The sequence below is a fragment of the Leptonotus elevatus genome, chromosome 14 (assembly GCF_054856555.1).
Source record: "Leptonotus elevatus isolate MCC_2025b chromosome 14, RoL_Lele_1.0, whole genome shotgun sequence".
In the NCBI taxonomy this organism is placed as follows: Eukaryota; Metazoa; Chordata; class Actinopteri; order Syngnathiformes; family Syngnathidae; genus Leptonotus; species Leptonotus elevatus.
The window spans coordinates 4395783-4421470 of NC_141252.1; the positions used below are offsets into that span (position 1 = coordinate 4395783).

General features: G+C 41.3%; 2 protein-coding genes across 6 annotated transcripts in view; both read right to left on the minus strand.

The window, feature by feature from the left end:
• Positions 1-20512, minus strand: part of dnaaf9 (dynein axonemal assembly factor 9) — a 36189-nt gene extending 15677 nt beyond the window's left edge. For 3 of the 5 annotated variants that reach the window (XM_086094375.1, XM_086094373.1, XM_086094374.1), the window contains exons 1-36: positions 20360-20512; positions 19801-19880; positions 19595-19720; positions 19403-19527; positions 19010-19106; positions 18815-18921; positions 18655-18732; positions 17617-17718; positions 17463-17518; positions 17263-17398; positions 16992-17073; positions 15860-15896; positions 15706-15790; positions 15569-15645; positions 15452-15496; positions 15328-15373; positions 15150-15261; positions 14829-14899; positions 14696-14743; positions 13460-13550; positions 13279-13382; positions 13067-13210; positions 12540-12625; positions 11949-12050; positions 11739-11856; positions 11579-11667; positions 10567-10695; positions 10338-10463; positions 7391-7428; positions 6861-6996; positions 5524-5610; positions 3334-3440; positions 2170-2244; positions 1544-1713; positions 554-616; positions 91-184 (exon numbers count right to left, since the gene is read on the minus strand). In XM_086094375.1, the coding sequence (XP_085950501.1) occupies positions 91-184; positions 554-616; positions 1544-1713; positions 2170-2244; positions 3334-3440; positions 5524-5610; positions 6861-6996; positions 7391-7428; positions 10338-10463; positions 10567-10695; positions 11579-11667; positions 11739-11856; positions 11949-12050; positions 12540-12625; positions 13067-13210; positions 13279-13382; positions 13460-13550; positions 14696-14743; positions 14829-14899; positions 15150-15261; positions 15328-15373; positions 15452-15496; positions 15569-15645; positions 15706-15790; positions 15860-15896; positions 16992-17073; positions 17263-17398; positions 17463-17518; positions 17617-17718; positions 18655-18732; positions 18815-18921; positions 19010-19106; positions 19403-19527; positions 19595-19720; positions 19801-19880; positions 20360-20415 (3325 nt within the window). In that variant the 5' untranslated portion in view covers positions 20416-20512. Of the gene's footprint in view, positions 1-21; positions 185-553; positions 617-1543; positions 1714-2169; positions 2245-3333; positions 3441-5523; positions 5611-6860; positions 6997-7390; positions 7429-10337; positions 10464-10566; positions 10696-11578; positions 11668-11738; positions 11857-11948; positions 12051-12539; positions 12626-13066; positions 13211-13278; positions 13383-13459; positions 13551-14695; positions 14744-14828; positions 14900-15149; positions 15262-15327; positions 15374-15451; positions 15497-15568; positions 15646-15705; positions 15791-15859; positions 15897-16991; positions 17074-17262; positions 17399-17462; positions 17519-17616; positions 17719-18654; positions 18733-18814; positions 18922-19009; positions 19107-19402; positions 19528-19594; positions 19721-19800; positions 19881-20359 lie in introns of all 5 variants that reach the window. The other 2 variants (XM_086094376.1, XM_086094377.1) reach the window with 1 other exon arrangement.
• Positions 20513-22503: 1991 nt separating this feature from the next.
• Positions 22504-25468, minus strand: cfd (complement factor D (adipsin)). Its single transcript, XM_086094875.1, has 6 exons — positions 25419-25468; positions 25125-25275; positions 24464-24620; positions 23594-23735; positions 23241-23531; positions 22504-22935 (listed from the first exon to the last, which is right to left on the minus strand). Exons 2-6 carry the CDS (start codon positions 25183-25185, stop codon positions 22774-22776), a joined length of 813 nt encoding a protein of 270 aa, XP_085951001.1. The 5' UTR covers positions 25186-25275; positions 25419-25468; the 3' UTR covers positions 22504-22773.
• Positions 25469-25688: the final 220 nt, after the last annotated feature.

The following is a 25688-nucleotide window of genomic DNA, read 5'->3' on the forward strand; positions in this document are numbered from 1 at the left end:
GCAAAAATCATGATATCTTACGGGTTCATCACTATGCAGTTACTGCTTTCCTGCTGACTTCTTGCACATGGCGTCATTGGTGAAGGATACTTGGATGGCAGTCTCGCTTCTCTCCAAACATGTTGACGTATTGAAAGCCGTTGTAGAAAAATCCCGGTGGCAGCGGGTCCAAGTGTCGGCTCATCTGCACCACGGAAAAAAGTACCCGGAACACCACAAAAAATGATATAACATTGCAGGTCGTCGTCGAGGAACATTGGTACGGACGAGTAACATCGCTGACCGTGTGACAATCGAACCCAATGGCAACTCAATAACTTGTCGCAGCTTTGACAATCAAACAGCAAGTCTTTAGTCCCTTTATGGCTATCAGATCTCCCAAACAATTATTTTGTAATTATTACACATTGATACTGCCGACAAACGTTCCTAACCATGTCACAATCTAACTCACCGATTTCATCCCTTCAGGGCCACCGTAAGAAGCAGTTTAAAGATGTTATAAATATGACATCTGTCTTCTACTAAATGTTTACTACCACAAAACACTCACGTGAATGTTCTTCATTTCGTCAGGCGAAAGCATCTTTTCCGTCTTTTTCGTCTTGGTCTGCATCTGTGTGCAGCACAAACAATTGAATAAGGTCACATTTCATTGACATGTTTTTCTATATACACTGGTACCTTGACTTACGAGTTAGATTTGTCCCCCAACTGTGCTCGGAACCCAAATTCAGTCACCACTCAAATAAATTGAAATGCCATTAATCTGTTCCAGCCACAAAAAATATATAATGTGAAAAATGCGAGAACAGAAATGTCTGAAGTAGGGCCCGTCGCGTTAATCGTCTAAACTGATTTAATCAGCCGATATACATATATTTTTTTTTTACCATTATCGCATTACAACATAATACAAAGATAATGACATTCAAACACTGCCCCCTCAAAAAAAAAAAAAAAAAATCTTTCTGCTCTCAAGTTAACCAAATACTAGAGGACAGATCATGTAAAACAGTCAAATATTTTCCCTGTGATTCATAATTTAAGGGACCAAAAAATGAGTTAATTTATTCATTATGTATATTTGTAATTAATCTGAGACATTCTGCCAAATATCAGAATTGTCATCACCCTTTTAAAAAAACGGCACATCAGTCTGGACCGAGTCTGAAGTTGTGCTTCATTCATTCATTCATGGACCCATTAACTCATCTGCTGCCATAAACGTATAAATATGTTTTATTTTAATTACCAGTGTCCCAAAGGCATATTAATATGTTTTTTTTTTAAATGTTTTTTATGCTAGAGCATAGAGAAACAAGGCATTGCTGCAGCCTCTAAACTGAAGAGAAAGGTTAAAGCAATGCTAATTGCTGCAAAACAGAAACGGGTACAAATATACTGAACACTTTAGTCAAGATACTGCTGTATCTCATTTGTCTGTTGCTATTTTATACTTTAAATCCAGTTTAACACAATTATGACACAATAATGATACACTATTAGCTATTTCTTGATTAGCATGAACATTCTTAACTACCTGCTTGGTGCACAGTCTGAGCCAGTCCTTGAGCACATCCTCAGTCAAGCCGACGCCATCAAAAAGCAGGAAGCAGGAAGCGTCGCTCTTAGGCTCGGAATTTTGTTCCGGGACGATGCGGAGGTCACCGCTGGCCGCGCTGTAGCTCACCTCCGTCGCGTGCGGCGAGTCTAGAGTGCCCCGTTGAACACGAAAAAGTTCACACCCGAGGCGACACCGAGGCGCAAATGAAATTTTAACGCCGCGTGTGAGCAGTGAAGGAAGAATGTAGAGTAAAGAAAAAGTCATAAAAACAAAATTCCATAGTAAGAGTGATGTCACACCCAAATGGTTGACTTCCTATTGGATTTTGGTCATGGTTGCTTGAGATGTTTTTGTGCAAACTGTTAAAGTGTCCACTCAATTTTGGGTCGATGGATGAAAGTGGTGTCTAGGGTTGATTCCTTCCTAACTTTCTTGGGGGTGCTAGATTGTGATCGATGGATTTTTCACCAAGATAGACATGCGTGGAAAAATTGTTGGGCATGTTGAGGCCTCCAAAAAGATCTTCATTAGTCATAAAAACAACAATTCCTAATTAGACATGCAAGTAAGGCAAAAAAATAAATAAAATTAAATTTTCCTACCAGAAAAGCGGACTTTTCCCCACACATTGTAGACATTTCCTTTGAAGGGGCTCGGCCTTAGTGACGCCTTCAATGCTAAAGAGGAGACAAAAGCAGCAAAATGTATTTTACATTTTAAATTCCAACAGACCTTTTCATTTTTGTAATGTCCTTAAAATGAATTTATTTCTTTTATATAAAAAAAAAAAAAACACAATCCAGAAGAACCTGTGGGGGGAGGAGGATAAATCGAGTCGCTGTTGTAAATAATGGTAGAAATCATTTTATTATGGCTGGGTAAAAAAATAAATAATCAAATAATAAAAATCTAATCAATTGTCATTTTTGAGCTCGATATAAATTCATAAAACCATGAATCGATTATTTTACTCTCTCTTTTTTCCCATAAATGATTAAACAAAATAGAATTTTAAAGACCAATTTTTTTTATTTTACCATTTTCTTGAAATGTACTGTTCACATGCATTTGAAAGTATTTTCTTACATTTATGAAAGACCTGACTTATTGCACATTTTGACCATTCAGAATGTTTTAAATTGATATGTACAATTATTTAATTAGAATGATGAAAACATTTTCATCTCATTCTTGCTGATGTTAATGTTTGTGTAACACTTTTAACTTATAAATTATAACACATGTTACTTTCATTAATAAACTAAATAATTTGACCAGTTACTGCCTCGGCTAAATTTACTTTGGAATTTAATATTTGTGGAGGTTTTATGCCCTTGACATTTAAGAACAATTGATGTTCCATAGTTAAACGATATCGGATTGAATTGAATCGAATCGGGAAAAATCTAAATCGAATTGAACTGAATCAAAATTGAACCGATTGAGGAAATTAGAATCGATTTATACATTCTTTTCAGCCGGAAGTACGTGCGATGTCACGGAGAAAAGGTCGACAACATCAACATGTGGTGCTAAAAAGCACAATTGTTCAGTTGCCAGCGCCGAGGCAGAAGCTTGGCAGGCTGCGCCGACAATGACGCTTTGGCACCGCGGCCGTGCTCATATTTGGAGGGCAAGGCGGCATTATGTAATCACGGCGTACTCTGCCAACTCGTATCTGAAGCTTCTGTCACCCGTAAGAGGGGAAATAAAAAAAGGAGATAAGAGGGAGGGGGAAAGGTAGCGTGTGTTTCTTTTCCTCTTACCTTTACAGCGGGCCACAAACAGAAGCCTCTCCAGGGGGCGGCTGAAGGCTACGCGATGCTGGGAGAGGACCAACGACCCTGAACCGCAGCGGAAGCGGCCATTGCACCTGGAACAAAGGTTGTTATGTGGACAAATTGTTCTCAATTTAGCATCTGGCCTATCTGGTACACAATCGTTCACATTTGGTAGCAAAAGTACGAGGACACTGAATGACTCCATGTTAAACCATCGAAGCTGACTTCCTGTCTCTTTTTGGATTGGGTCTTTGATACTTTTTTGTAGGTCTACTCATGATAAACATGCCTACCAAATTTAAACGGGCTTTAGGACCATTTTCACTGAAGCAACCCCCTTCACTCCCAGCTGTTTTACTGGATTTTGACTGATTTTGCAAGGCCCACAGAATATTGTGTTGTATTGCTAATAAAAACATGGAAGCTACCAAAAGAAAGTATATTTGTACCCGTTACCGTTTTGCAGCCACCCGCTGTCCGTTTTTTGTAATAACTACCATTGCTTTAAAGCAACACTAAGCAACTTTCAGTTTACGTTGATTATGGCCAAGTGCATCGCGTCGTTTTTTTTTTTAGCTCAATCCATCGAGTGAATTCCGGGCCAATGTTGATCCTTGTCTGTCCTTTCATCCAGGGTAGCTTTTGACGTATGCCATAAAGCAGTCAGCACATTTATAGTTTTTTTGTGTGACAGTGTTCCTACCATCCTCCTCAAAGTTGCTTAGTGCCAGTAAAAATGACACAGACCCCCTCAGGCCTTGGCAAAGGTACCATTCAACGAGTTTGAAGTCGATGTTTCATCAGAAGAGTTGTGAAAATATTTGATTAAGGTTGAAAAGTTCCTTAGTGCTACTTTAAGCGACCTCTTCCAGTCAGAGGCTGTATCAAAGCCTTCTGTATGGCTCTAGCATAAAAAAAACACACACATAAAAAATGTATTTGGGACCATGGCAATATTTAAAATAGAAGGTTTTTATACGTTTTTGGGAGCAAATGGGTTAAATTCAAGAGAAACTTGCAAGTTCTATTTTGGATGTTGACTATTATTTCATTGCCACATTTACACGTATGCTTAATTAAAGTCCAATCTTGTGTTCCCAGCTCCGGTGGTGCGCCGTAGCGGCCACTGATTGCTGTAAAGCCCGCCGGGCATCTTGTGTTCTATCAGCAGCTGCCCGCTCGCAGCCCAGTAACAAGCTGTTGGCCACACAGGCCAGTTGCCATGTACACACAGGGATCGCCTTCCCGCCTGGACCTGCTCCATCCTGTCTTCATGCCTCAGTGCTCAGAAAGCCCCGCCCCCCACATCCTCCAGCTCCTTCTCCTCCTCTTCCCTTCTCCCAAGATTATACTCTGGCACGAGTCTGGACTTTTTAGCAGTTAATCTCCACATTTGAGCGCTCTCGAATGTCCTCGCTGGCATCGTTCCTGAGTAAATAAGCCTGCTTACAGAGAGAAACTAGATCCCAGTTTCATTTCGCAACATGAATTTTGAGTAGGCATGCCTATCACAAGAAGACCCACCCAAAAAAAAGAAAAGTCTCAAGAAGCCATGCCCAAAAGTGCACATGTAGTCTGCTGCCATTTTGGTTTGAAGCAGCCATTTTGCCTTGGTAACACCCTGGAAAATGTAGCAAAAATATTCGTCCTCCAAAGACAGGTTGTATTGTGGGAAGCGGCGCAACGCCAGAGATGAAGTGACTATTTCGGATCGGTTGCGTCCTCTAGAATTTACCAGTAGGAATATTCAGACCTTGAATCCAGTTTGACAACATGACATTTAGAAGGCATGCCTTTCCTGAGCCGAGTCCCGACAAGACACAGGAAATGTGCCATTTTGTTTTAAAATGACTATTAACTGGCAGGGTTAGCGCTAGGGATCAGAAGTGTTTCCGTGGCAAGGACACGAAATTAGGGATTAGAGGTCAGGAGAAAAACGCGTGCTTCTGAGTACATACAAGAGAACACGAGGCATGATGCAAAGGACACCATGCAGGAGGACATACGCGGAGCCATAAAGTTGGATTTACAGGAGAACATAAAGGAGGGTAATTGGGAGGGTGTAATGACGATCATAATGGAGAACATATTGGAAGACATACAAGAGGACATTTTAGAAGTGGCCGTATGGGGAATTGAGGTCATAGTAGTAATCCACGAGGGAAAGGGTCTCACCAGCCAGGGTAGAGGACATAACGCGCTCGCAGCATCTGAGGTCCGCTGAAGCTGCTCTCGGACAAAATCAGCTTGACATCTTCATTCCTATTCAAAGATGACAATTCAGTGAAGACCGAAACTCATTAAAACACATGATTAAATACACTGGATTGCAAGTTTTATACACCAAAAATTGCAGGAATAAAATGTATAGAGAATAGTGTCCGTGCGTCAGATGTGAGCTGTGGCCCACAGCAGCCCCTGCCTGAGTTTGCTTGGTGCTCAAAACGGATTAAAAATGCATCATCAACAGTGGTACAATTTTGGGGGACAACGGACATCTTCCGCTTCTTTTTTTCACCACTCACTTTCTAAGGACATTAGGCAAAAATACTAGCACAAAAAAAAAAACTGCCGCCATCTAGTGGCATGGTGACTGGGGCTAATGTTTAAGTCAAATTTTTGCTTGCAACACAAAGCAATAAAAAATACAACTTGCAAGTGGGGGCACTGTGTGCTACAAAAAAACCTTTTACAAACACATTTAAACAGGTAATATATTGACAGAAAGCAAGAGAAATGGATGTACTAATTCTTCTATGTGTTTATAATAAACAATTATTATTATTTTTTTTTAAACTAACAAACTTATCATCTCACAATATACATCAATAATTATGCCCAAAGATGTACATTAAACAAATTAACCTAACCGTCACTTTATGTAGGCGAAAAAAGCTGGATTGACATTCAATAACGAACTTGGCAGTGCTAAAATACAGTACGTACTTTTTGTTTCTTTCTTCTTCTTCTTAAAAGTTTACACCATTAAGAGTGCTGCCAGCTTGTGGTCAAAAGTGGATTGACCCTGATCTAAGCATGAGTTCAAAATCAAATGAATCATTCACCGGCAGACATTTTCACTGAAGCAACCCCCTTTGCTCCCTGATGTTTTACTGGATTTTTACTGATTTTGCAAGACCCACAGAGTGTTCTATTGCTATAAAAACATGAAAGCTACCAAAAGAAAAATAAGAGTCTCTTCTTTCATCAGGGAAGAAAGTATAAATATTTGTATCTGTTTTCGTTTTGGAGACAATTAGCATTAGAATATAGCTAAGTTTCATCCATGGCAATATTTAAAATATAATTTATTTTTATGTTTTTGGGAGTAAATGAGTTGAATTAAAAATGACAAAATCTACAAAATAACGACATGGTGAACCTGGAATCTGCAATTGCTGTATACTGCAGGGGTGCGAATGATGAAGCGCAATGTAGTAAGGCAACACTGTGTTGCAACTTCATGGCAGTCGGATTGCAAAGCTAAAAAAAAGCATCTTTGAGCAACCAACCTTGTGACGGCTCCTCTCGCCGCCAAGATAAAGGCGGCGGTGGGGTTGGCGGCGCGTACCACCTGCTGGACATGCCGCACCAGGGGATGCGTCTGGTCTGCCGCGGCGCCGGTGAACACCACCGTGCTCACCATACCTACAAACGCAAGCAAATGGGCTGATACATCACTCAACGTACACATCCAGATTTGCATTTTTTTTCATAAGCACCATGTCGTTACAGTATTTTTCCATTTCTTGCTTAACTCCAGATCCACTGATGACTATAAAGGAGCCTAATTACTGCAGGCTCCTTGGATCGGTTTCCCAGGCAGGCTTCATTGTGACAAACTTCAAAACGTTCATCGACATGAAAAATTGCAAATTGCATAGAATTTGCATATCAATTGTCTCCTGCCTGCCTCGGTTTGAAAGACACACGCCGGAGCCCTTTGTGCCCCTTGCGGAAGTCTTTATGAATATGCAGCAAGCGTTGGAACATATCATCGTTGTCGGGAGACCTGAGGGACGTGAAGCAGGCGAGGACTTACCTTGGCTGCACTGCTCCAGCAGCTTGGGAAAAGCAAACCTGAAGGAGGAGACAAAGAAGCACTGAGGACAGTTTTCAGGCTTGCCTGCAAGTAATGAAGAATGTTAATTAAATTGGGCCCACTCTGACCTTGAGGAGATGCGTTATTCACAGTTTGGTGTTTTATGATGCGTCATCAAACTGTGTAGCCATACAGCCCACGTGCAATAACAAAAAGGCAAATTCTTCTCAATTCACGGTCACTAATCTGTCTAGTGTGCATTCAAATTCAAGCCTGGTAACAATTATTATTTTTTAAAATGTCATGGAGGTGCCAGAAAGCCAATTTGGACAAGGTTTTACACCTTTATGGCGGACATTGTGAGTCTTTTCAATTGTGACTTCTTGAGACGTTTGTGTGGATCTATTCATTATGAACATATCGAAAGATGAAGTTGCTATTTGCTAAGTAGGGGCAAAAAATATATTTTTTTAAACAATGTCAGGGAGGCATAACCAAACAGATTGGACAAGGACACGCCGGAAATGGCCAAATTGACCCTCAAAAGGCTGATTAGAAACAAAATGGTTGGCTTCCTGTGTCTTTCCAAGCATGGCTTCATGAGACTTTTTGTGGGTCTACTTATGATCCACATACCAAGCATGTTCCTAAATGACAGTTTTCAGGGGCGGAATTTTCCAAACACAACCGAGGTGCTCATTAAAGCAGACTAGCTTCCATCATGAATAAGACGTTAATAAGACGTGGTACACTTGTGGTGCTCGCTGGCTAGAGAGAGATGCCAACCAAATTTCATTTTGTTAAGTCAAAACTGGCTACTCGGCTGTATTTTATTTTGCGTTCTTTCGGGCATGGCTCCTTGAAACTTTTTTTGTGGGTCTACTCCTGAGAGATATACCGAGCATATTTCATGTTCCTTAAATGAAACGGTCTTCAGGATCTGAATTTTCCAAACACAACTCCGGCTCACAGACAAGCTCCCATCATGACTAAGACATTAATAAGAAGACGTGCGCATGTGGCGCTCGCTCGTTGCAAACAGACATTTTTTCCTGCGATGCCATTGAATGATGTCACCGTCTCTGAATTTAGCATCCAAACTGAATGGAACTGGAATGCCGGTTGCGGAGGGCAGGTTGGGTCCGAGCAAGTCTTCATGGTAACCGAGTCATTAGCAGCCCCCCCGCATCCATTACCCGCCCGCCTTCTACCGATCAGTCATTTGAAAGGCATTTATCTTCCCTGTCCTGATGTAATGAACTGTCTGCATCCATCACAAAAAATGGATCATGACTGACTGATAAGCTTGGCCGAGGATGGCGGTGTGTGTGTGTGTGTGTGTGGGGGTGGGGGGGGGGGGGTATGTGGATTAGGAGTCTATGTTGAGGGAGGTGACAGGCGGGTCAGGCCAAAGATGGGCTAACCGCGCCCAATTAACAATGAGGCTGGCGGTCCAATGACCATAGTACAATGATTAGGTAGTCACAAGGTTGGAAGACGCCTCAAATAGTGTTCCACGAGCCCCTAAAAAAAAAAAAAATCATGTGCTAATATCCATGATGTAGCGCTGGATCTGCGCCATCAAAAGAGTCTATTAACCGGAGTGGCACGCCATGTGTGGAGCGGCTCAGTAAAGCCTGCATACACGGGAAAGAACGGCAGATTAAATGTAAGGCTGATCCGCCTTGACTTTCAATAGCTGTAAAAGCGTCACGTGACCTCCTCCTGGAAACCTGCGACAAGTCACGACCAACGTTTGGCCCCATCAGTCAGTCAGACAGACAGAAAGACGCAGGGAATCCTTGTTTTTACCTCGTTTTGCTTTATTGAATCCCATTCACTGCATTTCCCTGTAGTTGCTATAGGATATAAAAAATGTAATTGGCTTTTTTTTTTTTTATGGCAAGAATGGCCTATTTTTTTTATTACCGCCTGAAATAGCCTTTTAGGGGGCTCTAAAATGTGACAATATTCATCAGATTAGGTAAGCACATATATCTTGGTGGTAATTTAGGCATGTTAGAAGCCCCAGATGATCCCTTTCCAAAATGTCGTTTGCAGAACATTTGACAAAATTGTCCACTGCCTCTCTTCTGGCCCCTTGAAACCAAAATGGCAGACTTGTCGAATCACAACATTTAGTATATATTTAATTATTCATTTAAACTTAACATAGTACACGTTTCTTATTGTACCGAATATTCAATATTTGGTTTAAAAATAAAACAGATTGTGTTCAATGAGAAAACATGCTGTTTTCATTTACTCAAATAATGCAACATTTTAGAGTTGTAATTCTAATACTGTAGTAGGGTTTCCACTTTCCATCCACCCATTTTTATTCGCATTTTCAAGAAATGCAAAAATAAGAAATTCAATGGCGAATTTGGGCTATGGAAACAGGTTTTGCAAATAAACGCTGACAAGACCGGATACACGTTGCACGTTTTGACCGGATATTATGTCACACGTACGTTTGTAGTCCTAAGGCAATGTCGGACGATAAAGTAAGGTATGTTTGGGGGGACGACGAAACAGAAATATTTTTGGAATGAATTAAAGAAGCGAATAATAATGCAATTTTAGATGGAATACAGCAAGGACATACTACGGTTTATCAAGAATTACAAAAGCAAACTCATACAACGTCATTGCACGGCGCAGTCGCTTCCTGGTCTTCTTCTTCTTTTGAATTACTGGTGGATCAAATCTCTATTGTGTATAGCGCCACCTACAGTGGCGGAGTACCCTCTCAATATTCGCAAAAGAAGAACAGATGGAAACGGGCATAAGTCGCATGTCCGTTTTGCGCATTTTCAGTAAATTCACTTAAAAATTTTGAAAAAATTGGATGGAAACCTGACTTGTGAAAGTTTTTCTGACGGTTATCATACCGTCACAATCTAATATCGGACCACGTCTACTCGTACGAGGGAACAAGTGTCACCTGTGCTCCATGCAGGAGGCGAGTGGATCCACGCAAGCGGTGACGGCGCCGATGGTGAATCGGGCCCGGACAACGGGGTCCGGGTGTTGAAGCACGGTCTGAACGAGGTCCAGGACATCCGTGTACCTGTGAGTTACAAAACTCAAGTCAGCATCTTCATGTGTTTGAATTCCTCGGTGAAGATGATCCATTTTGCAATGATGAGCCCAGCAATAAGTCGTTTTCTTACCCGGGTGAGAGCACCAGCAGGCGCACCTTCCCCGCCGTCCTCCTCGAGACGTCGGACAGGAAATTTTGCAGGCCGGAGCCTGAGAAGGCGCCATCGCAAGTGTCCGCAGTGGGAGGATACACCAACCACCTGCAAGCACCGGCAAAGATTTGTTTTTCTTGGGCTCCCTTGACTGGTCGACAGTCAATTGCAGTGCACATGGACAAAAACTACCAGTCCCCACTCTCATCTCACATACAACTAAAAGTATCTTCCAATGTGTATGTACAATATATTAATCATTGATTTATTACGCTGATTTTGTAGCTGTATTTTTAAGAATAAATTTTTATTGACCAATCATAGAATAAAATAGAAAATTTTAAATTAAAAAAAGGATTATATTTATAGAACTATAAAATAGTTTATTGTAACAGTCAAATAATTTATGTTTTTATTCCTTATAATTTAATTATAAATATTATTTAATGAACAAAGTATTTTTGTGTTTGATGTTGAGTAGTCTATTTTAATAACAGAATAATAATTTACACTCATTTTTTATTTTAGAATTTAAAATTATTATCTGTTTAATCAAATGTACTCATATTTTTTGTATTTTATGAAAAATACATCATTTAAATAATTATTTAAAAGGAATAATTAACCAAATGTTCAAAAAAAACAAAGGTACATGTTTCTAATTTTACTTTACATTACATACTTAATATTATTAAAATAGTCCATGTTTACTTTTTAATAATTATATTTCATTTAAATATAACTAACCAATATAAAGGATTTTAAAACTTTTATTAACACGTTTGTGTTTCATTATCCACAATAAATCAATTAATTAATTACATCAATGAAATAAAAAATAAACACTTTAATTAATGTTGCTTAATAAATATAACAAATATTACGGCTCGCGCTAACGCTTGATATCGAACGAATATAAAAGAATGCAGTCTGTTGGCCCAACGCTGACCTTTTGACAGTAAAACAGAACAAGCCCAATGTGTTTTCCCACCTTCCATACTCTTTGTTCAGCCGCACCAGGAAGTGGCAGAGCGTCTCCTTGTGGCTTCCTGGCAGCCCGCTAATGACGGTGATGACAACCTTTCACACACACACAAATAAAACGATAATGTCAGCGTCAAACTGCGGAATGTTGGCCAGTTCAAGCCCACCTTGTCTCCCTGGTTGCAAGACCCCACACTCAGTTCTGCGGAGGGAAAGAGCTCCCCCAAGTGGTCGGACAGTATAGGCTCCTCGCCGATGCTACTCAGGGAAAAATGCTGCAGAAACCTGCCAAGGCGCGGTAAGACCATCAGATATGGGATATTAAATGAATAAATGACACGGTCGATGATTTTAATGACTACTGTGTGAGTACTAACATGTCTTGGTCGGGGAGGTGCGAGTGTAACGTGGTCAAGGTGCCTCTGCGTTTGGCCACCGGAGGCTCGTGGCCGTCGTGCAGCTGCTGCAGCCTGCTGTGCCTGAGCACGGAGAACACATTCAAAACCTCTCACCGTGTTGAGAAAATTCCCTTGAGCCCCTTTCACACGGCCCATTAGAACTGCCGTTTTCCTGACCCGCTGTTCTGTGACCATAGCGGGAAGTGTGTGACGGTTAACACCAAAGACGGTGTTGAAAATAGTTAATTTAAAGTTCCTTTAATGCCACTCGTTTTTTTAACGCGCAATTAATGACCGCCCCTTACTTACAAGTTATTTCATGTTATTTTAGTCATGACACTTTGACTCACTCTCCTGCAAAATGACAAAAATAGAGTTAGGTCACTCCAGTTCTCATTGGTTCAGTTTCTATCAAAGCAATAAAGTAGGATAAGTGTTCAAACTTAACATCCTGTCCAAGCATTGTGGAATGCGTTAACGGTGGCATCCCACCTAAGAAAATTCCTCTGAGGATAGATTTTACAAGCAAACGGTGACTATGCTTACAAAAATAATATTTGAAAATCGTACATGTTTTTGTGACTCCACGTCAGCTGATCCTGGTCCACTAAGTGCAGAGTGAGCCCACATTCAGCACTTTTCCACACCGGCAAAACCTACAGAGGGGTCAAATTTTGATTTTCATCATTTCAGCCATTTTCACTGAAACATCCCCTTTCCTCCCGGCTGTTTTATTGGATTTTGACTGCTTTTGAAAGGCCCACAGAAGATTCTGTTCAATTGCTATAAAAATGGAACGTAGCAAAATAAAGATTAGAGTCTCTTCTTTCATCAGGAAAAGAGTATATGTGTATCTGTTTCCGTTTTGCAGCAATTAGCATTAGAATATAGCTACGTTTCATCAATATTCACATTCCTGTTGAAAACACAGTCAAAAAGAGCTTGTTGCAACATGGCCCTGGTTGATCTCTTATACTATAAAACAAACATAAAAAACATATACCTATGTTTCTAGGAGTGAAGGACAAAGTATTAAAAAACATATTTATATGTTTTTGGGTTTGAATGAGTTAAAGGATCCCTGCTGAGGGTCTCACCTTGGAATAGAAGCCCCTGTAGCTTTTGGACCTGGGTTGCAGGGCGAAGACCAGGCAGTGGTCTGTGCTGTGGAGCGGGAAGGGCAGGTGAGGAAGCAGCGCGCTTTTGTAGTCCACAAAGAGCGACGCTACACCATCGGGGTCCTGTTAGAACATAAAACATTTTAAGATGCTCTTGAAGTACGAAAAAGCCAAATTGTGAAGCAGCATACCGGATCGTAGAACCTGATGGCGCTAATGTGCTCCCGCGAGAGAGTGATGCTTCCGTATTGAGAGTGAACAAACAGAAGCCCGCCGGAGAAGAAGGCAATTTTCCCTAAAATCAACATTTGGACGAGAACTTCACATTAAACAGGCTGGGATTAGAAAATGTCCGCCATTTGCCTCATTTACCATCTTCGGGCGCCGAGAGGTGATTGCTGGACAACACGTACGCGCCATCTGCGTAGGTCAGAGCGTTCCCCAGACATGAATCTTCCTCATTCTGTTCATCGAGTAAATACAGACAGATTTAGAAAGTGGACACTTCATTAGTGACACATAATTAACGCTCAGTTTTGAATGACATGAATGAATGATGTTATTTGTTGTCATTGTAGTGAAGTAAAACTGTAACAAGCTTTCTGCAGGTATCAGCAAGTATTTTAATGCTTTTTTAAATTTGATGACACATACGCATATACATACATACTAATCGTAATTAAATCACATGACTTTCACAGTTAACTCATGATTAATTGCAAATTAATCGCACGTTATATCTAGGGGGTCAAAATGAGTGTGTTCATTTTGAGTTCATTTAAAGCCACAAGTTATTTAAACGCACGAGTAATGACCGCTCCTTACTTGGAAAGCCTGTACTTGGGGAATTAGTCGCAACAATGCAGCAAACACGTCCACGACAAAATTTAGTATGAATAAATGTAATAATAATGCAATTATTTGTGGAGACTGGGGTCAAGTTGTATTTTACCATTTTTAAAATGTGCAGAAATTTGCAAGTTACTTCATGTTAAAGATTAGATAGCTTGTCAATATGAAAAGAAAATGCACTGAGCTGTCACCATCTTACAAATGCAATTATGCCATCAAGTGGCAGAAAAATGACCACAACATAAATCAATGTCACACTTGTTTTTTACAGTACATCTTTTTAATTGAAATTATTATGAAATGACTGTATCAATGACTAAAAGATGCAGACATATTTCTATTAGTTTAACATTTTCCCCACTTTTACATTAACAAGAGTATAAAAACTTATTGAAAATATATTTTATTGTACATATTATTATGCATTTAGAACAGATTAAATATAAATTAATCATGAGTTAAGTATTGAAGTCATGCGATTAATTACAAAAAAAATTGAATTGCCTGACACCCCTAATTTTATCTGTTGGGTGGACGAAGACATGTACAATTGTCCCAAATAACCCTAAAATGGCTGCTTTTAACCAAAACAGCAACATTTTGGTGTCTTTTTGGGTATTAAGTCTTGAGACTATTTTTGAGGTTCAATTCATGACACACATTGCCTACTAAATCTCATGCTGTGGAGTGTAACTAACTTCTTATTGCAGGATTCTAATTGGATTGTCATTGCGGTATTTACTGTAGTGACATCACCTTTGTGAGTTGCTGGGCCAGCTCTGACTGCTTGACGTCAGATTCCATCTACGTCAAAAACCACAACAAAACATGTCAGCGCTAATACTGGTTCAAATAAAATACAAGAAGGTGATTAAAATAGGAAACGTACCATCCAGCAGGCGTAGCGAGGCACGGTGGCGGTCAGGACGGTGTAGCAGCTGTCTGCTGTCATGGTGCCATCTCCACCAGACACAAAACACAAACGCTATTAAAACCACAGAATTGCATTTCTGTAGCAATTGCGTGTAAATGCTTGAGTTGAAATATAGAATGTGTATAAAAGTATAAAATATTCGGGAATAGTTTGAATCAGTTGAGAAATGCGGAAGGAGGTCAATATGTAAATGATGTGCATTGATTTGGGAAGGTTCATTATCATCTAATATATTGCAAATATATTGCAAACGAACATTTTTAACAATAAATATACCTTTGTGCTGAATGCTAATACTGGAGTCAAGGAACGTTTCAGAGAAGACCACAGAGCCCAGATTGCCCCCGTGGCCCTGCAGGTCTGGCACATCACGGACCGTCATGGAGGCCTAACAAAGAGGGGAAAGAAGAGGAAAGGAATAACTACAGATAACGAACACAGACAAAATACTTACTGTTTTGACGACAAAGCGGCTCGCGGCGTCAGTTAGCGGAAGGAGCCTCGAAAGAACAAAAAAACAAAACAAGTTGAGCTTGCATGTAAAATATCTGTAAGCTGATCGTCTGCTGGGCACTCACCTTCCCTGCTTATCGGCTGCCTGAATGCTGAATCCACACCGCGACCTGAGTGAGCACACAAACGCAAGTAAACACGAGAAGTTCCGTCTTTGAAAGCTCTTTTGAGTACCAAACGACCTGAGAAGACTGCGGTATGCGCTCAAATCCACCGAGTCCAACGCTGCGTGGAAGGTGTGCTCTGCCACGTCTTTAGCCTGGAAACAAAACATGTGAAACGTGGCAAAGTGAAACATGGCCTAGACGTCCTCTCCTACCTTGGTGGCACTGGATGTGCTGGAGAAGCATTTGATTCCCCCAAGAACAGCTTGAACCGCCGCCGAGTATACGCAAGACAACAAACTGGAAAGTGACGGTAAAATGAGTCTTCATTTTGCTCAAAAACAAACAAACGTGTATGACAACACTTACAAAACTTCTCTTTTTTGTGTCATTGCATGTTGACTCCCTGTGGATGAAATGACTGGATTTTAATACACAACAATACAGTACAGTAATGTCAAAATGACTTTTTGTTTGTTTGTATTAGGGCTGTCAAAATTAGTGCGTTAATTTTGAGTTAATTTAACGGCTCTAATTTTTTTAACGTGCAATTAATGACCACCCCCTACTTGGAAAGCCTGTACTGAGGGGGGGGATTTCAGTCTCAATACAGCAAACACGTCCACATCAAAACTGAGCAGTAATAAATGTAATAATAATACATATATTTGTGGAGACTGGGGTCAAGTTGTATTTTACAATTTTAAAAATATGCAGAGTTTCACAAGTTACTTCATGTTTAAGATTACATGAAAAGAAAAAATACACTTGTCACCAACGCCTTACAAAAACAATTGTGCCTTTTAGTGGCAGAAAAATCACCTCAACACAAATCAATATCACAATTGTTTTTTACAGTACATCCGTTTAATTTTAACTAAATGTTATGAATTATGATGAAATTACTGTATCAATGAAATTCTATTCGTTTTTAACTTTTTTTCACTTTTATGTTAACAAGAGTATGCTTTTTTTTTTTAAATTGTACTTTTTATTGTACATTCACAACAGATATAACAATTGTGATTAATCGTGAGTTAATTATTGAAGTCATGCTATTAATTATGATTTTAAAAAAAATAATCACCTGACACCCAAACTAGGGGTGTCAGGTGATAATTTTTTTGCAATATGTTGGGTCTCTGCAGTGCCTGCCCACCTGAAATTAAACGACTTATAACACTTTGTGAGCGGCATCTTTCCCAAAACGTGGCTGCGAGCCAACCAGCCAGAATTTTGTGAATAGTTTCCGGCTAATTTATATCATCACAATCTTGCCCCTACACCAATGACTTGGCAGCTAGGCCGGGTGAAGATCCTCCATTTCCGGACTACACTACCTGACAAGTATCTAAATCGCAGTACATGAAGTGCTGCCTCCATGAATGAAAATGCTTTATGAACGCTCACTTCTTTTTCCCCACATTCTGGGCTCCACTCCTGCCCCCGGTCGTCATGGTAACGTAACACCGGATTCACGGTTTGTCAACAAATGTCTCACCGAGGAAGGGTGTGTGCGTGGTTCCAAAGAAATAGGTCCGAGAGCAGGCCAAGTGTCCCCGGGCAGCAACGCACTGCAAAATCTGACCATGAAAATGATAATGAAAACTCACTGCAGGTCACAAAAGTCCTTAAAAACCAAAAAAAAAACTGGAAAATAAATAATGAAACACTTTTGTAATGGGACGATGGTTGCTGTTCCTGAGTATGTCACTGGGTGGTGCTGTAGGACCGTTGTGCTTAAAACATCCATGTCATGCTTTGCTTCCTACCATGTGTGTTGCCAGAGAGCCGCCAAGTCCCGTGTTGCCAACTTGGTGACTCTCAGAAGGAAAGTTGAAGGAGTAGCTGTCCATGTCCTCTGAGGACGTGTGTGCACCAAACAACACAAAGGGCTGCCCATCTTTACTGTAATCACGACAACATTTTCTTTTAGCGCCAAACACCGCAACAATATTATTTTACGACTTACCTTTTGTCTGGGATGTTGCTCGAGATCAACCCGTGGGAGAAATACGTGCGGAAAGCCTGCAGGGACACAATGGGTCACATTAAGCAAGAACTCAATGATGTGGTTGTTTGTTGTTGTTGTTGTTGTTGTGTGTTTTTTTTTTTAATGGGAGCACCTCTCCAGCTTGAGCCTCGGACAGCTCCAGGATGGACAAGTGGCTCTCCAGCTCCATGCGGGAGAAGAAGCCGCTCCACTGCCTCTCAAAGCTTCTCAAATCCTGAAAGAGGGAACAGAATGTTGAGTCAAGATCACAAGAAAGTGCCAGAGAGACTTCCAAATTTCATCCCCCAAAATTCAGATTTGCCATTCATCTTCATATCCAAGGAATTAATGTTATATAATGATATTGAGCTCTATTCTCTTTTTTTCTTAAGAGAAAAAAATATGATGTTATGCTGTTAGAAATGCATATTGCTCAAGCTCCTACACTATGTGAACTCCCAAAAACAGATTTATATTTATACGTTTTTTAATGTGTTTTAATGCTACAGCATACACAAGGCTTTGATGCAACTTCTGACCTGAATAAGTTGCTTAAAGCAATAGTAGTTATTACAAAAAGAAACGGCCAGCAGGTGGCAAAAGAGAATAAGAGATCAGCTAAGGCCATGTTGCAAAAAGCTCTTTTTCCCAGTGTTTTCAACAAGTTTGTGAATAACGATGAAACTTAGGCTGTATTTTAATGCTAATTGCTTCAAAACGGAAACAGATACATTTTTTTCCCGATGGAAGAAGAGACTCTAATCTTTCTTTTGGTAGGTTCCATTATAGCAATAGAACAGAATATTTTGTGGGTCTTGCAAAGTCAGTCAAAATCCAGTACAACAGCTAGGAGTGAAGGGGGTTGCTTCAGTGAAAATGGCTGGGAGTGAATGAGTTAATGAGCACTTTGTGGACCTTCACTTAGCAACATGACTCAACAACATGATTGTGTGCTGTTTAACAAAACCTATTCTGGTATGTCTAAAAAAGTTATCACATCAATCGATATTTCACTACGACATAGTGGAACACGTTCAGCTTGACAACACCCAACGACAAGAAATATAATTAGCCGTGGCCTTCGTTGGAGAAAGACAAAATGCTGCCATGGTGTCCCTGACGGCATTTTGCTTGTAATACAAGACAACAGTAGGAGTAAACTCAGCACCACCTCAGCCAAAAGCTGGTCCAGTGACACAGAGTCCAGCCTGCTGTAAAGCCGCCACAGTCGCTCACTCATGTCCGACAACTGAGGAAACAGGAAATCACTCTTAAAGAGTGGCACGCGGCAAAGCAAGTCAATTATGCCTTCTTCTAAAAACACGACTCACCTTGTATTTCATGGTGAAAAAACTTCCACCGCCAATGCCTTCCAGGGCGAAAGCCTGAATGAGGGGCCACTTCTCCACCATGAAAATGTCAAACTTTTGCACATGGCCTGAAAGTTGAAAATAAAGCAGGTATGTTAAGCTTTATTTGTCGTTGGACATGCTGGTGGATGTGAAATTTAACAAAAATGTATATACCCAGTGAGCTGTGGGGCACACCGATACGCTGACAGTCCTTCACCATGGTGACAAAACTAGAGATTTTGAACTCCTCCGCCGCCTCTTCGTCTTCATACTGCGTGAACGAGACAATGAGGGGAAAAGCTAAACCGCTGTCAATTAAAAAAAAATTCACAATTTGCCTGAGAGATCAGTTCCTATCCCCAATCAATAGCAGAAGAATACCGTGAAAAGCTTATTCATAAATTTAGTATATAGCCTTCAGGTCTTTGAATTTTGAGGTTCCACTGTATTTATAAAAATCTAAAGTTGCTTCATGGTGGCTGTTGTGTGGACGTATCGACACAAAATGGCAGAGGGACCCTAATATCACTACCACAGGAACTTCTATAAACGCGGCGGTGGTCAAACCTCAGCCTCGGTCATGCAGTAGAGGTGCAGGTTCCTCCAGTGGGACACATAGGGCAACAGGTAGCCCAAATTGAGAGGGTTGCAGTAGAGGTGGACGCACTCGGCCTTGATTAGAAGGATCACGTCTGAAAAAAACCCAACAACAACGCGTTTGGAAAATGAGCTTGAGGTTGAATCACCTGACAAACTCACCATCCAGCATCTCCTCTGAACATCCCACCAGGGAATGTTCCACGTTGATGGGACTTCTTCCAAAGAGTCCATAGAAGAGGTATTTAGCCAGCTCCGTGCAGCCTTCGTTATACCTGCTGTCAATTCCTGACGACGAATATTCATAAAGCATAAATATGGGATGATTTTCACATCCTATCAAGAATAATGATTGGGCTTTTTCATACCTAGCGAGCACAGGATTCCATCAGAGCTCAAAGTATCACCGACGCCAAGCAGAGACTGAACCTGACGCAGGCGGCAGCAACTGCATGAAAAGGAATAGTCATCTTTTGGAAGGATTATGCAAACATTTCAAGGGTTTTCTGTATCTTTTACGGCAGCAAGCAGAAGTTTGGGGACATTTGCTCATGCTAATGAATAGTAAAGTGCCTACACAATTTGTTTTACACTACTCAATGCAAAAATAGTGTTTTGATTTGGAAGACATAAATCCACTCAAGCACTAGATGTAAAATAGTGCATAACAATTATAGCATTGAATATTTTCCTACATCCACAAATGCACCCTTTGCCATTAAATAAGCGCTATTATGAGTTTTGTGAACATTTGATTGTTTGCTCGCCATTCAGAGTGCGTGTCATACCTGAGCAAGGAGTAACTGACTCCGCTCAAGCCATTTTTAAGTTTTAGAGTCACAAATCTAACACTTGACATGCTAGCGACCGTTAGCAAGGCTGTTAGCAACGCCGCTCGAGCTTATCTACGTTGGACTTTGACGCTACCTGACGGCCGGGTTGACTCCTGGATATTTGCCGGTAGCTCGTCTTATTCCGGCCATGGTTTTGTAATCGTCGCGGAGTCGCAATGAAACGTTTTATATCGTTAAATCCGCTAAGCTAGCTGCATTTTTCTTCATCACCCGAGAGAACGTCCACACTAGCATAGCAACGGAGCAAACCATTAGACACCGACGGGGGTGACATGTATATTTAGGGTAACATTTACAATATTTCTGTTCACCTTTGTTATATATTTTTTTATAATATAATATGTTTTGAATATTTTACGCTATAAAAGTGCGTAAAAAGACGAGTATATTTGATTTTTAGCAGATAGTTGTCCCCCCCGTACTTCAACGCTGTGGTCGTGTCTTGTTTTTGGCCGTTTTGACAGCATCACTTGAGACTATGGCGCAATCTATGTGCAATATCAGAGCTTTTGGCCCATATGTACATTGTTGTTGTTGTTTTTTGTTTGTTTGTTTTTTCAAAGTTCAAACCGTGCAGGAAACTGGCGCAAGCATAGCATAATTTCTTATTGTTGATTACCTTAATTACAGTAGCTATGTAACTTGTTTTAACTTGTGTGCGTGCGTGCGTGCGCGTGTGTATTGCATCTATCAAGTATAACTTGGCCAACAAGAGTGAGGAGACGTCAAGCGCACAACGCCCTGCATGCGGCAGAAGTGTAAGCAGACAAAACAAGTGGGAAAACTCCTTGAAAGTGTGCCAACGCGATTGTGTAACAGTTGTCAAATATGCAATGCACTTACACAGCTGAATGTTAGCCTAATGTTCCTCCTCTTCACTTGAAGGAAGAACAGATGGAACACAGAAAGTAATTCATTGGTCACAGAGGAAGTAACACAATAAGATACTTGAAGAAATGCAATCACACAAGAAGTAACACAGTTGTTGTTGAAGTAACACACTGGAAAGAACACTCGCACACATTCTTGTGTGTGTGTGTGGGGGGGGGGGCTCTGGTGGCGACTGACGAGGTGGTATTGCGTCGCTTGCCCTTGGTGCAGGCAGTGCGGGTTCATTTCCCGCCCAGGAGACCCCGTTTGAGTGGACGAGAGTGTGAAAAGAAAAGAAAAAAGACAAAAAAAGTAGAGTACTCATAGAGAATTAGGCACATTTATTTATTTTTTTACTATGCACCAGGTGTGACCATCAAGAAAGACGACTTGTCTGACACGGTAAAAACTTTGATCTGACAAGAGCCTGGGAACACCTTCCAAACCTTGATCTTGGCAAAGAATCAGTTCAAATCTGGCACACACATTCCTCACACAATGATGGTCCACTCACACCATCAATGCTTCCTGCAGCAAGATTGTCCAAGTACTCCTTCCACACCCAAAAATCTTGCAGCAAGGTCTGGTTCTCATTCTGGTCGTCCAACAAAAGCTTGGGTCACAGAGTTTTTGTACAGCTTCTGCATCCCCAGTCCTTGCACCAAAATGGTCTGTTTGGGTTTCTGGTCGTCCAACAATAACTTGGGTACCAAGTTTTCCGTACAGTTTCTGGCTCATGGTCCATTTGTTCTGGCCACCCACAAAAAAGCTTGGGTACCATCTCTGAAGTCCACCTTCCAGATAGATCTCCACTCCTTGCACCAAGATGGTCTGGCTCTGTTCACACTTCACAGTCGTCCAACAAAGGCTTGGGTATCAACTTTTCCGTACTGGTTCTGTATTGTGGTTCCGTTTTTCAGGTATCATCTTTGACATACACCTCCCGGATCCCCTTGACTTTCAACAAAATGATCGGCGCGACTCCTGGTTGGGGTCTCTCGGAGACACTTGAAACTCTCTAACCAAATTTCAACTGGACAATTTACTGGAACCAACTTGGTGCTTAGTGACCCGCAGTCGCACGAGAAGCAATCGTCTCGGGAAAGATGCGTATTGGATTGAATGGACTCAGAGCGCCATCTAGTGGACACACGGCGCAGGACATCACTGTTTCTCGGAAAAGTAAGGATATATCAGCGTTTCATCGGAAAAAGTCTGGCTGATTCGGATTATTTCGAAAATCGGGTGATAATATCGACCAGAGTATTTTGACATTTAGACACCTGGGAACTGTTTAAAATTGTGAACAAACAATGAATATTTAGAATAAGCCACGAAACAGATGGATTTCATGTCTTTAAAACAAGCAGGTCGTCTTTTATTTGTTTTGTTTATATCACCGACGGTGTTGCCTGCGGGCAAACACAACAAAGCAGCTAGCCAGCAGCCAAGCAGGAAGACGAAAGACTTTGGATACGCGTTTTCTACATCCTTGAGTTAGTAAACTGTGTGACTCACTACAATCTGCGTGTCGTTAACATTTGTTTCAATTGCCGTGCTTTGTGACAACACGAGAACACGAAGTCGCGCTAAACATTTCGTGCGGCATTCGTGTCCTCAAGCGTCGGGCTGAAGGCCCGTGACGCCGTCGATCCACTCGGTGAAGTGCGAGACGATGGTGTAAATGCCCGGTTTCTTCACCTGGCCGCACTTTTTGCCGCCGTTGGACGTGATGCCCACGACCACGCCGTTGTAGAGCAGAGGGCCACCCGAGTCGCCCTAAAAATACAGCAGACGCTTGTTGTGAGGAAACGCCGTCGCCTTGACGAACAAACAGCGACGTAGAGCAGAATGTTTGCTTGTTAAGGAGACGAATGCAGGTAGTGTACAGTGGTCAACAACGTGATGGAGTAGACGTATAACATTCTCACCAAAGCCAGTATCATGATACAGTGATTGTGTAACAGAAAACCAAATCTATATCTTGCCTAATATCAAAGTGTTTTTCCAACAATATCAACAGTATCACGATACAGAGGAAGCGTATGACTTGTGTATGTCATCAATCCACTTTGCGCACTCACATCGCAGGTGTCCTCCATCTTGTGCGGCTGGTCGCAAGGATCGGGGCACAACTTGTGGGCGCAGATCATGTTGTCGGTGAACTTCCTGCCAAAGTAGTCGCTACGTCGGCAGCGGGTGGAGCTCACCACTCGGATCAGCGCCTCATTCAGCGTGTCGGGTCTGGAGCCCAAATTGTCCAGGGAGCCCCAACCGGCCGTCTCCACCTCCGCGTCCTTGGCGGGGTTGACGCCGCCGGCTCGCAGGAAGGCCACCGCCTTGACCGCCTCGGAGACGTTGAACGGGCGGTCCAGCTACGGTGGAAAAAAGTCGGCGGATTGGTCCTGAAATGAGACTTTGGAGAAGGCGAGCTTACTTTAACGAGAGCGATGTCGTTGTCGTAGTTGTCGGGATTGAACTGAGGGTGATTGTGGAGCTCCAGGATATCAAACGTCTGCTTGGTGTCCTCGGCTTGACTCAGCGAGTGAACGCCCAGGACAACCTTCCTGCCGTTCGCCCTGGCAATCCAAATAAACACAAGAATCAGAGATATTTTCTGGATGTTTGTCCAGTGCTAACGACAGTATCACGATACGTTGATTTGCACGATTATAAAAACAAAACAAAAACAAAACATTTTAAATAGCAGTACAGTACTTTTTCAGTCAAATGTGTGATATTTCCTGAATATTTTTCCTGTGATAAAGTGATTCAACAATACCTTTTCCTATTATATAGCTAGTATCACGATACTTTGATATTGTCATATTGGAAGAAAAGCATGCCCAGTATTGTCACAATATTTTTCAAACGATACTGTGATTGCATGACATTGACATAATGGAAGTAACTTCAGTCACTGTGCAGTAATTCAACAATAACTTTTCCAGTAATATCACTAGTATCACGATACATTATGTAATAATTGTCATATTGTAAGAAAACCGTATACAATATTTTCATGACGTCAGGGGTGTGCACCCTGCATATATTTTATGAACAGAAATTGGAATTGTGATACCGTCAATTCCAAGGAAAAAATATCACAAAATGATCATGTGTTTATTTCCTAATGTTTTTATGATCACTCCATCGCTTTTTCACAATACAATTGATATATCGCTGCAAAGCAAACATTGTCTTCTATTATACCCATTTCTTCTCAGCATCTGTATCGTGATACCGTCGATATTACTGCAAAATGACCCAGACAATATTGTGAGAAGATGCAGCGTTACTGTCTCACCCCGTGGGCAGACAGTGCACGGCCGTCATCACCCACTGGTCGGCGACGGCGAAGCCTCCACACTCGTGCTTCATCCCGTCTCCCTCGGCCGCCTGGATGGACGCCATGTAGGGCCGAGAGTGGGCCGCCGCCTCCCTGCCCCCGATGATGCCCTCCCCTGAACACAGTTGGTGACCAAGGCTATTTTAAGTAACGAAAACCAAGGAAAAAAACAAAAACTAAACTTCAAAAAACAATAACTGTAAAAAAAAAAAAAAATGAAACTACATTTTATGTTTACAAAGCTAACTAAAACTAAAGATAATTATGGCAAAAATGTCCTTCATTTTAGTCTTTGGTAATTAATTTAATGGGGATGATTTTAAGTATATATATTTAGCCAGAATAAGGACGTTTGAAAGTGTCGCACAGAAGTGACGTCACGCAGCAGTTTGGCTTTAACCCCAGGTGCAAGCTAGCTAGCTAGCTAGCATCAATGGCTAAAGCCAAACTGTGGCAGGGTTTTTACTTTCTGGACCTGGATTTGCCACCTCTGTGCACAAGTAATACACATTAAAAAAAAACAACAACAACGAAAATCGAATAGTGCAACAAACTAAACATTCTGTACATAACTAAAACTAATAAAAACTAACAGAAGCACCCTTTTTAGCTAACTCACCGAGCGAGAAGAGCCCCACCAAAAAGATCCCCGCAGCCACGAGCATCTTGCCGGACAGCATGGCGGAGCTTTAACTTCCAAATGCACACAGCTGGGACGTTTTCAAGGCGTTCAGGGAGAAAGTGGGAGTTCATCCTCCTCTTGCCCCTTTCTGGGAATACAAACGGGAAAAACAGGAAAGCACAAGCTATAACTCAACTCAAGAAGTCCGATAAACAAAAGAAAAGTGAGAAATGATTTCCTGAGTTGCTACAAGCGAGTTGTGTGTGAGAAACACGAGACATCGATACACACCAACCATGAAGCACTCGGGAGGACATTTTCTTCCCACTTTCCTGGACAGGAAGTCATGGAACACAGCATAACCAAATTTACGAGCACAAACATATATATGAATGGGACTAACAGTGCTGCTTACTCGTCGTTGGGTTCAAATTAATCTCACACCATTGTTACAACCAAGAGTAATTGTGAAATTTCATGGACGGTCACAATATTTCACAGCTGTCACAAAATTGAGTTGAAAAAATCAGCTGTCAGAATGTCAGAATTTCAAAGGAGGGT